We start from the raw sequence: 18,666 nt of genomic DNA, 5'->3' as shown, positions 1-18,666 counted from the left end.
AATAAGCACGAGAAGTTTGGCGCAGATATGTTGTATATCTGCTGAGTTATGACTGTTCAAAGTTTTTTGCGAGACAAATTGTTGACGGTCATTTTCACTTTCCTGTTTGGACTCCTCCGCTTCAACGAAACCTCAATATTTTTCATCAGGCACCTGAACACAGGTCTTAAGGCTCCCCTGATGCAGGTTTGAGGTCAACAGATTTTTTTCCCTTGGAGGAGGAAACTGTCTCGTAAAAAAGGCATTTCCTGTTCTCACTAGGGGGCGCTAGGCTTAATGGGTAATATTTCAATGCACTCGTGTTAAGGGTGGGATACCGCACATACATGCCAGATATGAAAAAGATTGAACGTTGTGTCAAGGAACTATTAGTAATTTACTGAATTTGTCATTTTGCCGAAAAAATGGCCGACTTTGGCACCACGCCCAGGTCAGACCCGTGAATGAAAACGCACCATTTTAAAAACTTAAGATCTCATATGTCTCCTGAACAGTCTCACCAATTTTGAATATGATCCAACTAACTCCCTCGGCGAAAAGGTCTCAAATGTGCACCCTGTAAATCGATAAAAATTTCATATTCAATCCAAAATAACCGATTTCCTGTTGGGTTTGGAATATGGGTGCCAATGCTTTTTTGGAGCGGTTTTGGACAAGGTAAAGACTCCCCAAATTTCATTGCTCTACGCAGACAGACCCTAATGTTATAGGCCAATTTTAAAATTTCAAGGGGGCGCCACTGAGCCATTTTGTTACTTTTTTTTTTTTTTTTTGCAACGTTGCAAAATTATCGAAATTTACAATTTTCCGCACGTATGTGCAAATTTTGGTGACTTTTCGTGCATGTTCAGGCCTCCAAATTGGCCATTTTCATTTGCCCTGAAAAAAAAAAGGAGGAAGAAATTTATAAGAATTTTTAAAGAGTGACAGCAAGGTTCTATTAGTTGTGGTGGGCCGCCACTCCTAAATGAATTTAGAGGAAACACTGCGGTACTGCATTTTGTATGTATCACCAGTGCAGGTTAGACACATTTTAAATTGTAGAGTAAAGATGCACATATTTGTTCAGTGTTTGTCCTCACTAACCAAATCACTTCCAGAGATCCTGATAACTTGGTAATTAGTGGTAAGAAACGATATTCAGCTTTCCCACTTTGTCATCTCATTTACCAACCGCATTTTTTCCCCCTTTTTTCCTTTCCTGACTTGTCTCCCTTATGCTTGCATGCATTTTATATTGTCAAGTCTGTTTTCACTGAGGTTATATTGATGTTTGGAAAGTGTATGTTTGAATTGCAACTGGCTGGCAACCAATTCCGGGTCTACACTGCCTCTTGCCTATAGTGAGCGGGGATGCTTCCGCAACCTTAGTGAGGCATAGACTTCATAACCTATTGACATGACACTGGAAACGGGGCCGATTCGTAGGGGGCCTATTTTCCAAATTTCAAATTGAAATATTTACAAAACCAAAGCTGCTACCGACCTAAAACCAAAGCAGGCACCTACCTTAGCTATATATGAGTCTCCATGAGCAGCGGCATCACAAAATTCAAAGTCGTTCCCTTATAAAATCCCGATTAATTATTTTTTATATAACACAACTTAAAATATAAAAGTCTCAGATTTTACACTAGATTAACGAAAGTCACCAAATGCAGAGATAATCACCTATATTTTCCGGATCAATAGCAATATTTAACAAATATAAGTTTTTGACCAAAATAGCAACTTTTTTTTTTTATTTACTACAAGTTTTCAACAGCTAATAAGTCACTCAAATTTAACATCAGAAACGTAAGACTTGAGGAAAACATGCAGAATCAATTTATAAATAATAGGTGAATAGATTATTAATAAATTCTCTATACAATCACAACTTATTATAGAATAGAATAGCATTTTATTATCATTATACACTATATACTGTTAGCAAATGAGGCTAGCGCAGCAGGAGCTTTTCTGACGAAAATTCTTGTGAATAAATGTTTAAATCCCCGAATTCTTCATAGATATGGACGTAAAACAGTCTCGATTCTTGGTTAAAAGCAAAGAAACCGTGCAGTTAGCGTTTAATTTGCGTATATTGAAGAAGTACAATGCTACTATGTTAGCGAATGAGGCTAGCGGCCGCCTGCCATAAACAGAGCTTTTGTGGCGAAAACCCTTGTGAATAAATGCTTAAATCCCTGAATTCTTTATAGATATGGACGTAAAATAGTCTCGATTCTTGGGTAAAAGCAAAGAAACCGTGCAGTTTGCGTTTATTTTACGTATATTGACGAAGTACAATGCTGCTATGTTAGCGAATGAGGCTAGCGGCCGACTGGCGTAAACATAGCTTTTGTGGCGAAAACTCTTGTGAATAAATGCTTAAATCCCTGAATTCTTTTTAGATATGGACGTAAAACAGTCTCGGTTCTTGGTTAAAAGTAAACTATGAGGCGAGTCAGTTACGAAAATGAGCCGCCCCCATATGTAAACAAAGAAGAAAATTCCTGCGAATAAATGCTTCGAAAATACAGTATTTACCTTGAATCCTCGAACAAATAACTCCTGAGACAATCATTCCTGTTTGTATGCGGTACAGCTTTCGTAGTTAAATCCAATCGGAAGTAAATCCAAGCTTAAATCCGACATATTTGAACGTGTGCCGTCTTCGGCTATTACTAAATGAAGTTTGGCCCCCCTCTGATAAGGCGTCGCGCAAAGAATGACGAAGTGACACGTCAATAGTTATGAGTCTATGAGTAAGGATAAGCGGAATAGATAATGGATGTTTTGAAATTGGGAAATGAATACCCCAAAACATGATATCCTGCTTGTTGATCTTGTCATTGAATTTTTTTTTACTGCTGTTTGAATTATTATTTCCAATCTGATTGGCTTCCATATTGGTTTCTAAATGTTTTTAGATGACAAGGCACAGCACTCTGAAAAGACTTGAAAAGTTAAATGGAAAGAAGACGTTTCCTAATACTACTTTCCAAATGACTAATATTTGTTTTGTAAATAGTATTCAGCATGTAGCTTTCGTCATTGTGTTGCAGGCTGTTTTGTAACCTGCATGTCCAGATTCAAGGTTTAAATTAGCCATCCAATGGCAGAATTCTTGAGAAGGAATTTCCAATAGATGTGTTACAAATTAGTGCTGGGCAATATGACGATACACTTTACCAACAATCTGATAGTGAATCATGTGAAGTCAAAAATTAATTGTGATGTCACAATCATCAATTGTTAACCATATACAGGTAGTTCCTGGGTTACGACATACACGCCTTACGTGATTTCGAATTTACGAAGCCGGAGTCTTGTCCACTATTTTCTGTATAGTAAATAGGGTTGGGTACAAAAACAATTTGGTCAAGGATCTAAAGCAACTGAACATTCTGGTGCTTGAGCGTACATGTCCTCTGATTGATCGCTTGTATTCGTCATGCTTTGTCTTCCCCTAGAGGAGACTTGATGTAGCTAGTTTGAAAGTGCGTAGGTTTGGTCTCAATATTGGTAGGGACGATATATAAGCATAACCTGCATGTACACTTTTTGCTGGGGGCAGGATATATCTATGACCAAACAGATTGGGTGAACGGGGCTGAGGGCTAGATTTCTCACGAATATGAATCTAATTAATTGATAGACTAAATGATCAATGCAAAATAAATGTGATTTACACTAACTTTCTCACTGCAAATTTATAACGTCTTAATCTGAATTTTTTCCATCTTGAGTCTTGAAGACTAGTTAATAGATCAATACATCAGATTATTCCACTTAAGTAAATCTTACTAATTGTTCTTATTAAGCCCATGCATCTAAAAGTTGGTCATTTTTCACCTAAATCCAGAACAGTTTGCTTTCAAATGTTTTGAACTAGTGCTGCAACAATTAATCGATTAACTCGAGTAATTCGATTAGAAAATTATTTCGAATTAAAATTTGCTGTTTTGAGTATTCGTTTAATTAAAGTGGCGTTGTAATGGTTTGTTTTGAAAGTGTTTACATTTAGTTTTACCTATTGGCAACAGTGAATATGATGTAACTTTAACACATTTCACCTGGCTGAATCCAGCTGCTCCCTGTTAAGACCAACATAAGCAACATTTTTGTTTGAGCTAATGTTTTTTTTTAATGCATTCGTAATTTAGTTTATAGGTATATTTAGCCACTTTTTCTGGGAATGTGTGTTTGACCCATTTGTTAAGAGCACTGGAGAAAAAAAACAGCATTTAAGCTAGCGGACTTTTGCTATGTAAGTTAGCCAAATGTTCTTTTGTTGTACTTGGATCATATATTTTTTTTCTACCATTTGAGGCTCGATTATTCGAACTAACTAGTTAATCGAGTAATCGACTACTAAAACAATCAATGGCTGCAGCGCTATTTTGAACAATATCCTTGATTTAACAACATTTCTGGCAAACAAGCTTTTTTTTTTTTTTGCTTAAAATAAGTCTTCTAAGCTTATTTTCAGCTAGCTACTTTTCAAGAACTGTAAGTGAGGAAAATTTACTTGAAGCACCGGCAGATCATTTCACTTATTTCTCGTAGATTTACACTAAAAACAAAGGAATGTAACTAGTTTTAAGGAGGTGTGTTTTTGTTTTCAAAAATTTCTAAAGAAACCGTTTGAAAATTTCCAGAATAAATGTCTGAATTTTATTAGCAAATTTAAATGGCAATATTTGAACATTAAGTATATTAACATTCACAATAAATACAAATCTGTTAATAATCTCTTAACTATCCAGGAATGCAAAAAATAAACATTTGGCTTAAGACCACTCAACATTATCTAAATAAATAAATTAATATAACTGAAAAAACATTTTAGCGTATAACAAAAATGGAGCCTTCCTACAGGTAAAACACTTTTGTCAACAAGCACAGCCAAACTCAACAAAAAAAAAACAAAAAAAGAAAGCTTCTTTGGGCTGCTTTAAGACTACATAAATCAAATAAAAATGAAAATATGGAAGAAGGGGATGAACCTCGGTTCAATATGTTTCTCACAGTTTAATTATCTACCGTATTGGCCCAAATATAAGACGGCCCTGATATAAGACAACCCCCTCTTTTTCAAGACTCAAGTTTGAAAAAAAGACTTTTTGAACACCAAATTAATTTCTATACAGAAAATAATTACAATACAACTGAAACAAATGATTATAACAATTTATTTGAGAGAAAAAGCATGTTATTTTGCCTCATTCAAATCTTAAGATCTGAGCATTTAAGTATGTAAACTAAAGTGCAAGCAATCACATTCGTAAGTGAATGTCTTCTGGTTTTTTAAATGTAAATAAACCAATCTATTGTGATAAAACAACAAAATTGCAATAACTGCATTAACCATCAAAGTGAAGTCTAACTGTAACTATAGTCTTGAAGCAAATCTGAATAAGGAAAAACATTGCAATAACATAATGCAAACTGGTTAAACTTGAGAGTAGCTGAGATCTATCATGACAGATCATCTCTTCAATGATATCTGGCGCCATCGAGCGTCGTGAATGGGGAGAGTAGCTGAGATCTATCATGACAGATCATCTCTTCAATGATATCTGGCGCCATCTAGCGTCGTGAATGTGTATAATGTCTAGACCGCGAATATAAGACGACCCCTACTTTTTCAGTCTTATTTCAATGCAAAAAGCACCGTTTTATATTCGGGCCAATACGGTATATTTCTATATTATCGATATTTAATTAACGCTAACAGTAGAAAACACATCCAGGAGGATATTTCGAAGCAGCAATTCTTGATGAATTTCATATTCACAGGACTGTTTCATGCCAATTCAAAACAAAGGGAAGGAGGAAAAAAAGCTGTCATTGTTTTATAATTGTTCATCAAATAATAATGTCATATTGTGGCAAATTTCTATCAATAAACGGCCGTTATCATGATAGCATTTCATTCATTCCATGTTGCCCAGCACTAGTATAAATGTCAGGTCATTAATCAGCACAGTATTCTGTTTTATAATCTTGTTCTTGTGTTGTAGGGGATGAAGAGGGATCAGCGGAAGAAGCCAGTGAGGAAGTTGCTGCTGAAGTAGCGGCTGACAGTATCTCAGAGACCGTATTGGAAGCAGTTGTCGAGGGTGCTGAGGTTGTTGCAGAGATAGCAGAGGAGGTTGCAGCAGCTGCAGAGGAAGTAGAAGTCATTGCAGGTGAAGTGGTCCAAGTTGCCGAAGTTGTTGAGGAGAGTGCCCAAGCCATCGCAGAACAAGTTGCTCCTGAGAACGCTGAAAGTAATGGTATGACTTCCTCCCATAAGGAGGCCACAGCTACCTCTGAGGCCTGAGGTCTTTCACATTCTCGAAGGATACACACGTTCTCAAATATATGCTCTAAATCTTGTCAATGACTGCTGAAAAGTCTGTGGGGATTGTAAAACAAGTACCGGTAATTGTCTTTGAAACACCTCAGTTCCTTGGTTACCCACGTCGACATATTGTTCTAGGACAAAAAAAAAAAAACATCCAGAGTGTTTTCCTGTAATTTGCATCATGAGCACTGTGAACATTTACTGTATCTAAGTATATTTGATTGAAAATAAAGCTGCTATCTCATAAATGATTACCATTGTCGTTAATTTGTATTGATTCCCATTTTTATGATGCTGTCGTGTCATGGTGTCAGAGGTAGCTGTGGTCAAAATTCACAATTAAATGTTACCGGTATGTCTACTACTATAAGCTGGCAACCAGTTCAGAGTGTACTCTTGCCCATAGTTAGCTACTATTGGCTCCAGCACCCTGCTGACCCTCCTGAGGGTAATTGGTACAGATAATAAATGAGCAGTGTGTCTATTGAAGATTCCAGCCACAAAGTAAAAGGACTGATCATTTCTCAGTTCTCACCTTGGCTAACAATTTCATGTTGTCTGAGCTGAACACTGCAATATTAAACTTGAGCATCATTGATTTTGGGATGGCTGGATTTTATTTTGCAGTGGTGCTGACAGCTTCCCCTGTGCTGGAGATATCTGAAGTACAGGAAGAAGCCGTACATGCCGAAGTTGCTGATGAAGCAGCACTCAAAGATGTACCTCTGCCCCAAGAAGTAATGGAGTCTGTTCAGACTGCACAGACAATAGTGGATGAAGAGGCAGCCCAATCAACACTAATAGAAAGTTTACCAGTAGTAGAGGAGGCCCATTCCGCAGTAGAGCCTGAACCACTGGTTGAGAAATTGCTCCCCCATTCAGAGACAGCACCACTGGTTGAGGATGCGGCAACACCATTGCAGGTTCTACCACCAGTTGAAGAGGCCCCAGCAGTTGAGTCTATAAAACAAGAGGATTTTACAGTGGAGGTTGAAGAGGTCCCAAGACCAGTAGAGGATTTACCAGCAGTAGAGGAGTCACCAGTAGTTGAGCAAGTGCTCACACCTGTAGCGGTTGAAGAGGGTGTGGTATTTGCAGAGGCAGCACCAGTGGTTGAGGAGGCCTCAGCATCTTTGGAGACAGCACCAACTGTTGAGGAGGTTCCTATACAATTAGAACTCGCACCGATAACAAGGGATTTTACACTGCAAGTAGAAGAGGCCACAACACCAGTAGAAGTGGTACCATCAGTAGAGGAGCCAGTAGAGCTTGTACCAGTGGCTGAGGAGGCCTCTGCGTTTGTAGAGGCTATACCAGTGGTTGAAGCGACCTCTGTGGAGGAGACTCCAAAACTAATGAAGGGGGTACCAGAGGTTGAAGAGTCCTTGGCACATGAAGAGTGCTTGTCAGCAATTGAAGATCCTGTGCCATCAACTGTTCCTACACTAGCGGTTGAGGAGGCCTCAGGATTTGTAGAGGCTATACCAGTGGTTGAGGCGACCCCTGTAGAGGAGGCTCCAACACAGATGAAGGGGTTACCAGTTGTTGAAGAGGCCATGGCACATGACGAGTGTTTGACAGCAATTGAAGATCCTGTTCCCTTAGTTGTTCCTATAGTAGCGGTTGAAGAGGTCCCAGACACTGTAGAGATTGCTCCCGTGGTTGAGGAGTCTATTTCACCTGAAGATTCAACTGAAGCAGTTGAAGAGACTACAGCAGTTATTCAGCCATCCTCAACACTAGTACAGGCTTTACCAGTGGTTGAGGAGACATCGTCACTTAAAGCTGAAACAGTAGTTCTTCTAACAGAAGAACCAAATCTTGACATTGCGCCCCCACTTGTGGAAGTAGAACCCCTACCTCTAGAGGAAAGTATACAAAAAAATCCCAAGCAAGAGTACATAGTTGTGGTTTTGGAAGGAGCACCTAAGGCAGATAAATCTCCCAAAGTGCTAGGAGTGGCACCAATGAGTGGAAGAATCATCCCAGCACCAGAAGATGAGGTACTTTCTGTAATATTGCATTGATCAGTGAAATTAAAATTCATTGTAGAAATGTTATATTTGTTTTACATGACTTTTTTTGTCTAGGACGCTTTAATGTGCTTTTCATTCAAAATATAAAGTATTTGGTCCAAAGTATTGTGGCATATAGAGGTTAGACTTGGCCTCCTGTTATATTCTCAACCAAATTTTAATCGGGTATCTCATCAGAAATTTTTGTACAATTATTTTAACTTTGAGGGAAACGATAAGCAGAGCTCAAGAATCTATCTATGCCATAAATTGTACAGAGTTCTGACCCCAATGCCATTTGTCTCTGAGGTTATTTGATATGGAGATTGTTTCATCCAATATTTGTGCCTGACCCACCGAACGTTGCTCAGCCACTTTGGGCATCAAATCCAAACAATCTCAGCTGATTAGTCTTTTATAGCCACAGAGGGAAGGCCAGCAGCAGTTGTTTAATTATATTATTTCTACTGTAGCGTTGTGTCCCAATAATTTTGTTGTGTTATTGCTTATGCGCATCTTTAATTATGAGTTCCATGTAAACTAATCTTAATGTGGAAATTCTGCTCCTCAGGGCAATCGACATATTCTTAGGATCCAAATGCAGTAAATTCAACTAAGGTACTGCAAATTCTATATTGTTTTACTTTCTATGAAATAATGTTATATATGATGTTTTTGGAATGAAAGCTTATTAATATGGTAATAAAAATTACAAATATATACTGTATGAAAAAATGTAAACTTTTTGGAATTTCACATTTCTGCATGAAATCACTATCAAATGTAATCTGATCTTTGTCAAAATCACACAGATGAAAAAAAAACAGCATCTGCTATAACTAAAACCACCCAAACATTTATAGGTTTTTATATTTTAATGAGGATAGTACGCAAACAATGACAGAAGGGGGAAAAATAAGTGAACCATCACATTTAATAAATTCCCCCCACCCCCCACCCCCCACCCCCCCACCCCTTTGGCAGCAATAACTTTAACCGGATGCTTTCTGTAGCTGCAGATCAGTCTGGCACATCGATCAGGACTAATCTTGGCCCATTCTTCTCTACAAAACTGCTGTAGTTCAGTCAGAAATACAGCTGGCATGAATCACTGTCTTTAGGTCATGCCACAGCATCTCGATGAGGTTCAAGTCTTGACTTTGTCTTGGTTCTTCTGAAACTATTCTGAAGTTGATTTACTTCTGTGTTTTGGATCATTGTCTTGTTGCAGTATCCATCCCTTTTTAGCTTAAACTGTCTGACAGAAGGCCTCAGGTTTTCCTGCAAAACATCCTAATAAACTTTTGAATTCATTCTTCCATTAATGATTGCAAATTGTCTAGGCCCTGAGGTAGCAAAACAGCCCCAAATCATGATGCACCTTCCAACATGCTTCACGGTGCGGATGAGGTGTTGATGTTGGTGAGCTGTTCCATTTTTCATCCTCATATGATGTTGTGTGTGTTACTCCCAAACAATTCAAATTTGGTTACATCAGTCCACAAAATATTTTGCCAAAACTTCTGTGGCGTGTCCAAGTGCCTTGTTGCGAACATTGAACAACCAACAATATTTTTTATTAGACAGCAGTGGCTTCCTCCGTGGAGTCCTCCCATGAACACCATTCTTGGTCATTGTTTTACATTAGTTGATGTGTGCACAGAGAGATTGGACTGTGCCAGTGATTTCTGTAAGTCTTCAGCTGACACTTGTGTTCTTTTTTTTTACCTCTCTAAGTATTCTGCACTGAAATCTTGGTGTCATCTTTAGTGGACGGCCACTCCTTGGGAGAGAAGCAACAGTAGCAAACTCTCTCAATTTGTAGACAACTTCTCTGACTGTCGATTGAGGAACATCCAGACTTTTAGAGATTTTTTTGTATCCTCTCCCAGCTTTATACAAATCAAGAATCCTTGATCGCAGGTCTTCAGACAGCTGTTTTGACTGAGCCATGATGCACATCAGACAATGCTTCTCATTAAGACAATTCTTACCAAGTGTGTGTTTTATAGTGAGAAAGGCAGCTTTAAACCACTCATCAGTGATTGGGCACCTGACCTAAATTATTTGGTAAAAATTGCTTTCAATTGTTGTTTAAGTCTCCTTAGGCTCTGTCATTGTTTGCATGCTATCCTCATTAAAAAAGGACAACCTATAAATGTTTGGGTGGTTTTAGTTAAACAGTTTTTTTCATCTGTGTGATTTTGACAAAGATCAGATCACGTTTGATGATTTTATGCAGAAATGTGAGAAATTCCAAAAGGTTGAGATACTTTTTCATACCTCTGTATATATTCCAATTTCCTTTGTATATATTCATTACAATGTGGATAATATAACTATGTGTTTCTGTGTCCTTCATCACAGTTAACGTTTCCGGAATGATGGCTCCAGTGTCGCAGAAGAGGAGGAATGTGCCTTTTTCCTTTAAAGAAAATGCCGAAATGTGATAAAAGGGTGTACAACATCACTATTTTGAAGAATGAAGTACCCCTTACGCGATTGGGATTAGTTGCATACTGTATATATTTTAAATACAGTGGTACCTCAAGCTACAAAAGGAATTTGTTCTAGAGTGGCTTTCATATCATGAATTTTTTTGTATAATGAATCGCGTTTCACAAGTAAATTGCCTAATTTGTTCCAAACCAGATTGAAATAAGAGCCAAATACATTTGAATCATTCAATATACCTAACCGCTAATACCTGTAATAGACCATGTGTGAGTGTAAAAACATTCCTCTTGAAACAAAAATGAGAGGAGACCTGTGCTCTTTTGGCGAAGACGTCAGCACTCTTTATTTTGCGTTGCCAAAACAACGTTTAACACTTCCTTCTGTTACATTTCCCCATGACGCCTCCACACGTTATCGTACTTCGACACCCAAATTGAAACGTAACATCAACAATAGGCCAATTGGAAAGCAGGAAAATGGTGCTGAGCATGATGGGGAAAATTCTGAACAATAGGACCGCAGGATATTATGGCGCGAGTTTTAAACTTGAGCAGGAATGATCTATTATAGTAGTATTATCTTTTGTATGCCGAATGATTTATTTTCATAACATCAAGCTAAAAAAGCTTTTGAAAAACTTCATAAAATGAATTTTTCGTATACCGAAGCTTTCGTATCTCGAGGTACCACTTTACAGCCAAAATTCCGATAAAAATGCCTTAGTAGGCATTGGAATAAATTTGCTGAAATACCTAGTGGATAGTCACAAACTGTCTGGGAGAATAGGAAAACTAAACTGGAGCTTTTTAGCAAGTCGTTGCTGCAGACACAAAAATGAACCAAGCAAAGAAAAGCACATACGGGACATTTATAGAATGTTTTGTATCTGTCAGGTAAAATGAAACCTCAGGACAGTTGTGACATTCTGGAGATCAATGTGCTGCTGTGTCTGAGTGACTTGAGTGACTTAAGTGCAGTCATTTAGTCACTGTTTTTAACCTGACCCTCACTTCCATTCCCACACATCTACTGTTAGTTGAACGCTCACTCCAATTAATTGTACATATTTCATGCTTTGGTCTTCCCAACACTCCTCCTCAGCTACATGTGATCTGCATCTACAGTGTTCTTGACTTCCTGTACCAAACTTTCCGGTCTCTAAATCTTGCTTTTAACTGTTTTAGACATAATGATGCATTGTAGCAGAAGGGAAACAAGGTAAGCCCAGTAGTAGACAACTACCTCAATTGTTCCTCATGTTTTCATTCCTGATATTAAATATACAGTATTTTCAATAAGCAAAACATTAGAACACTAATGTAATTTTCATTGGTTCATATAAAATAAAATAAAAAATAGAACAATTATTTTGTCTTCTACAGAATGAATTATTTTGTCTTTTGTTTTATTCATTGCATAATATAGTGTTGACATCTCACCTGTTGGTTGTGAACTTGGCACATGAAAGAAAACAATGTGTAATGCAGGCGACAATTTGAAAAGTATTGGAGTAAAAAATACCGGTAGCAGCTGTACAATGTAGTGAAAAAGTACCACTTCATATCTGTACTCAGTAAAGTTGAGATACAAAAAAAAAAGTACGAAAGTACATTAACGAAGTAATTTTACTTCGTTACATTCCACTACTGCTTGTGGCCCTTTAACTCATTCACTGCCATTGGTAGTTATTGATACCATATCGATTTCAACTGGGAAGGCTAGCGTTGCATGATCATGTTTCACTGCCATTGGCGGCAATAGATGTCCAATTTGACTGTGGCGCTGGGGGGTTGGATCACTGCCAACCCTCACAATCAAAATGGATTGGACATCTATCACCATCAATGGCAGCCAATGAATTAAAAGTTAAATGAAAAAATGACAAAAAAATAAAAATCATGCACAGTATTTGTGTTGGTCCTGAAGGAATCTGACTTTCTAGCCAGACCGCTGGAATCGCGCCAGCCGAACCGCCGGACCCGAACTGGCGAAGCTCCAATGAGCTGGGCCGGTAGGACTCCAGCAATCCAGCAGGAAGGGCAAACACCGCGCATTCCCCCTTAGTCTTGACCCCTTGTACTGACTCCATTTTGAAAGGTTTAAAGAAGGCTCACTGAAAACAAGTTGACAATTGATTCAGGTCGACAGAGTTCAAAACGGCAAGGCGAAACAGTAACACTCAGGCGCGGAGGCAAACTCGTTCCAAGGTCACCATATCAGAAGTCAACAAAAGGTTCCCAAGAAAAATGACAACACTTAGTTAAACATTGAAGGCTCTCGCGGGGCGGGCCGTGGGCAGGAAGAAGGGTGTGTTTGGGATTATTGTCCTTTTGTGGATTGGGCAGGAGGATTCGGGAGTTACTGTTGTCCGGGCAACGAGCGTTGGGGATTTTGCCACCTCAGCGTCAACTCCTGGAGTCTTGTCAGTCGTGTTATCAGTTGGATATCGGGCGTTCTCCGGGGCTCCTTGTGTTGGGACAGAGCGTCCCGCCGGGGGAACTGATTGCGAGAGTGTGTGCGTCAATCTTGCTCATGACACACACGTTGGGCTTCCATAATAGAAAGGCATCATGTGTCTTTTATGCCCTATATTCTGCTTGTTCTCCTTAAACTATGGTATAAGTGCTCCCGTATTTATTTTATATTGGGTGTGTTAGAGTACAAACAGCCAAACAGTTAGACGGTGCCTACGAGAAAAGGTACTATCTTGTTCAGTCCATAGACTTCACTATCAGTTGACGGGACACTGGGCTCTGGGCCGATCCGTGGGGGCCTATTTTCAAAAACCTAAAATTGTAATATTTTCAAAAACGAAGCCGCTAGCGACCTAAAATCAAAACGGGCACCTCGCTTAGGCATATATGAGTCTCAATGAGCAGTGACATCAAAAAGTTCAAAGCCGATCCCTAATAAATTCCCGATGATTTTTTTAATATAAGTATAACAAAACTTAAAATGGCTATAAAATTCTCATTTTACGCTAGATGCACAAAAACACCAAATGTAGAGATAATCACCTATATTTTTAGGATCAATAGCAATATTTAACATATATATATATAACTAGTCTTTTTTTAGATTGAAATGTTACATAAAATAAAACACGTAAAAGGCAATTTTTCTGGTATGTATGGACACAGAAATGTATAAATTAGTAGTTTTTTGCCCAAAAAACAGGCAGTTGGCTGAAAATTACCTAATCCTTTGAATGTAAAGTTACGCTATCGTGTATCGATAGAAAATACAATATGGCGGCCATCACAAAACAAAGAGCTTTTTAAGTTTAAAATTCTTGTAAATATATGCGTACATCCTGGAATTTCTACAGGTATGAACTTAAAACAGTCTAGATTCATGGTTAAAAGCAACAACAACAACAACAAAAAACGGGCAGTTATCATTCATTTTACGTAAATATTTCAAGCTAAAGTTAGGCAATTGTGTATAAACACAAAATCCAACGTGTTGGCCGTCACAAAACAAGGAGCTTTTAGAGATGAAAGTTCTTGTAAATAAAGCGTATTTCCCTAATTTTTCTATAGATATAAACATAAAACAGTCTAGATTCTTGGTTAAAAGCAAAACGGGTATTTATCATTCATTTCACGGAAATATTTCCCATTAATTTTTCCCTTAACATTTCAAAGTGCATGCATAATGCTATTTTATATAATAATTACCTTTAATCATTGACCAAATCACTCTTGAGACACTCCTGCCTGCTTGTATGCAGTAAAACTTTCGTCCTTTTCCACCTAAATCTGGCGTTTGAACGCAGCTTGTGTTTGAGTTGATCACAATGGTTTGAGTTGATCACAATGAAAGCCACCTCAACACTCTGCCTGGGTCGGCCCCCCCGAGAAGGCGTGGCACAATGTCTGGAGAAGCTGTCCAGTCAACTGATGGTGAAGTCTATGGTTGGTCTTTGACATACTGTACAGTATAATTCTCTTAAAATATGAGTGAGTGTAATGTGACAAAATGTAAATATTTTGACAAGCTGCTGCTTACATGAAAATACTGTAAGTGCAATGGGAACCCTGATCACTACAACTGGCCATCACATCTGTGCATGCGTGGCCAAAAATAGTGTCAATGGTGATCACAAGACCGGCGTGCCAGTCTAGCTGTCTGGAGGTGTATTTCAATACAAAAATGCCTGAAAACGATTCGCGTCAAGCAGGTAGGTGGGTTCATGCTCGTCACGGCACCTCTACTGGCCCCATTTTTGCATGGCAACCAGGATTTAACACCAACTCCCTGGGCCAATATGGCCAAATATTGTGTGTGTCTCGCTTTTCTCACCAATCAGGCTCGTCTAGAACTTAGGAAAGGCTTAAAAGCGTTTTTTTTTGGGGTTTTTTTTGGGTGGTCTGCCAACTTAAAATCGAATGTGATTGGAGATTGACGGAATCAAACAAACCAACTCATAGTTTGGCCTTCCCTCAGATTTTTTAATCCTAACCAAAAACTGAGGCTGGTAAACAGGTTTTTCCTCAAGTATTACGTTTCTGATGTTAAATTGAGTGATTTATTAGCAGTTGAAAAGTTGCAGTAAATAGAAAAAAAAGTAACGTATGATGTTAAATATTATTATTGATCCAGAAAATATAGGTGATTATCTCTGCGTTTGGTGTTTTTGTGAGAATTTTATAGCCATTTTAAGTTTTGTTATACTTAAATTCAAAAAAAATCTTTGAATTTCTTGATGGTGCTGCTCATGGACACTCATATATGGCAAAGGTAGATGCCTGTTTTGGTTTTCGGTCGGTAGCAGCTTTGGTTTTGTAAATATTAGATTTTTTAAAAATAGACCCCCGACGAATCGGCCCCATTTCCTTTGCCATGTCAATAGGTTACGAAGTGTATGGTATTACTCATATTATGTATAATACTTTTTTTGAATGGAGCACAATATTTTTAGTCATCTCTAAAGGCGTACAAGGCCCTGAAAGCACTCCACTGTCTTCATCTACCGTATCGCTCATCCTCATGCCAGATCTGGGGGGAGCTGGTGCTCATCCCAGCTGACAATGGTAAGGATGCAGGGTAGACACGGCACTGGTTGCCAGCCAATAGCAGGGCACAATGGGACAAATAACCCTTTACACTCACACCAGTGGAAAATTTGGAGTATCCAATCAGCTTACCATGTTTTTGGGAGATGTGGAAAGAAACCAGACGACTCTGGGGGAAAGCCACACAGGCACCAAGAAAACATCTGAACTCCAAACAGGGAAGGTCAGAGCAAATAATCAAACCCTTGATCTCAGAACTGTGAGGGGGACGTACAGTCATCTACTGTGCTACCAGTATATGCCGTATATATTTAAGTATTTAGGTTTCCGTGATACGTGACGTGATTTTGTGTCATTGAGATACAGTGGTACGAAAAAGTATCTGAACCTTTTGGAATTTTTCACATTTCTACATAAAATCACCATCAAATGTGATCTGATCTTTGTCAAAATCACACAGATGTAAAAACTGTCTGCTTTAACTAAAACCACCCAAACATTTAGAGGTTTTTATATTTTAATGATGGTTGCATGCAAACAACGACAGAAAAGGTAAAAATAAGTAAGTGAACCCTCTGCCTAAGGAGAGTTAAAGAGCAATTGAAACCATTTTTTTCCATACAATTTAAGTCAGGTGTGTGCCCAATCACTGAGGAGCAACACACACCTGGTAAGAATTGTCTTGATAAGAAGCATAGTCATCAGACTATGCTTCTTATCAAGTGTATCATGGCTCTGTCAAAAGAGCTGTCTGAAGACCTGCGATCAAGGATTGTTGATTTGTATAAGCTGGGAAAGGACACAAAACCATCTCTAAAAGCCTGGATGTTCATCAATCGACAGTCAGAAAAGTCGCCTACAAATGGAGAGCGTTTGGCACTGTTGCTTATCTCCCAAGGAGTGGCCGTCCACTAAAGATGACGCCAAGAGTACAGCACAGAATACTCAGAGAGGTAAAAAAAAAAAAAAAAAAAGAACCCTAGAATATCTGTTAAAGACTTACAGACATCACTGGCACAGTCCAATATCTCTGTGCACACATCACCTATTTGTAAAACTATGGCCAAGAATGGTGTTCATGGGAGGACTCCACGGAGGAAGCCACTGCTGTCTAAAAAAACATTGTTGCTCGTTTAATGTTCGCAAAAAGGTACTTGGACATTCCACAGAAGTTTTGGCAAAATATTTTGTGGACTGATGAAACCAAAGTTGAATTGTTTGGGAGTAACACACACCATAATGTGAGGAGGAAAAATGGAACAGCTCACCAACATAAACACCTCATCCTCACCGTGAAGCATGGTGGAGAGAGCATCATGATTTGGGGCTGCTTTACTGCCTCGGGGCCTGGACAACTTGCAATCATTAATGGGAGAATGAATTCAAACGTTTATCAGGATGTTTTGCAGGAAAACCTGAGGCTGTCTATCAGACAGTTGAAGCTAAATAGAGGATGGATGCTGCAACAAGACAATGATCCAAAACACAGAAGTAAATCAACTTTAGAATGGTTTCAGATGAACGAAATATACGTTCTGAAGTGGCCAAGTCAAAGTCCAGACCTGAACCCCACTGAGATGCTGTGGCATGACGTAAAGACAGCGATTCATGCTAGACATCCCAGGAATCTGACTGAACTACAGCAGTTTTGTTGAGAAGAATGGGCCAAGATTAGTCCTGATCGATGTGCCAGACTGATCTGCAGCTAAAGGAAGCGTTTGGTTGAATTTATTGCTGCCAAAGGGGAGGCCACAAAATATTAAATGTGATGGTTCACTTACTTATTTTTCCCTCCTTCTGTCATTGTTTGCATATTGTCCTCATTAAAATATGAAAACCTATAAATGTTTGGGTGGTTTTAGTTAGAGCAGACATTTTTTTTTCCATCTATGTGATTTTGACAAAGCTCACATCACAATACTACATAACCTGCAGTGTTTTTCCACTTTAATTTTGAGTATAACTCCAAATCCAGACCTCCATGGGTTGATACATTTGATTTTCATTGATCATTTCTGTGTGACTTTGTTGTCAGCACATTCAACTATGGAAAGAACTAAGTATTTAATACAAATATTTCATTCATTCAGATCTGCAACATGTTACAATAATGTTCCCTTTTTTTCTTTGAGCAGTGTATATGTATATATGTATACATATGTGTATATGTATCATTTTGACTTGTTTAAAGGACATTGCATATAGTTGGATCAGCCAGTAGTGTGTTTTTCCATTTTCATTTTGAGTATAACTCCAAAACCTGACCTCCATGGGTTGATATATTTGATTTTCATTGATAGTTTTTGTGTGATTTTGTTGTCAGCACATTCTAACTATGGAAGGAAGAAATACAAACATATACATACAATATACAAATAAACATACATACAAATATTAAATTCATTCATATCTACAATGTGTTACTTTAGTGTTCCCTTTATTTGTTTATATACTGTATGTGTGTATACAGTATGTATGAATGACTTAGGGCTGTCAAATGATTAAACTTTTTATCGAGTTAATCACAGCTTAAAAATTATTCGTAATTAATCGCAATTCAAACCATCTCTAAAATATGCCATATTTTTCTATAAATTATTGTTGGAATGGAAAGATAAGACACAAGAACGACATAAACATTCAATATACTGTACATAAGTACTGTATTTGTTTATTATAACAATAAATCCACAAGATGGCATTAAGATTATTGACATTCTTTCTGTTAAAGGGATCCACAGATAGAAAGACTTGTACAGTATTTCTTAAAAGATGAATTTGAGTACAAGTTATAATAATTTTATATTAAAAACTCTCTTAATGTTTTCAATTGAATAAA

General features: G+C 38.1%; 1 protein-coding gene across 1 annotated transcript in view; it reads left to right on the top strand.

Moving 5' to 3' along the window:
* The window catches only part of mgarpa (mitochondria localized glutamic acid rich protein a), a 52,239-nt gene extending 40,063 nt beyond the window's left edge, over nucleotides 1-12,176 (top strand). Inside the window, exons 5-8 of the mRNA XM_057850226.1 lie at nucleotides 6,012-6,266; nucleotides 6,965-8,340; nucleotides 8,924-8,970; nucleotides 10,720-12,176. Coding sequence (XP_057706209.1) covers nucleotides 6,012-6,266; nucleotides 6,965-8,340; nucleotides 8,924-8,959 — 1,667 coding nt within the window. The 3' untranslated portion in view covers nucleotides 8,960-8,970; nucleotides 10,720-12,176. The remainder of the gene's footprint in view (nucleotides 1-6,011; nucleotides 6,267-6,964; nucleotides 8,341-8,923; nucleotides 8,971-10,719) is intronic.
* Nucleotides 12,177-18,666: the final 6,490 nt, after the last annotated feature.

Source organism: Corythoichthys intestinalis, chromosome 11 (genome assembly GCF_030265065.1).
Source record: "Corythoichthys intestinalis isolate RoL2023-P3 chromosome 11, ASM3026506v1, whole genome shotgun sequence".
Lineage (NCBI taxonomy): Eukaryota > Metazoa > Chordata > Actinopteri > Syngnathiformes > Syngnathidae > Corythoichthys > Corythoichthys intestinalis.
Note: the sequence above shows the minus strand (reverse complement) of the source record. Positions and strands in the feature narration are given on the sequence as shown.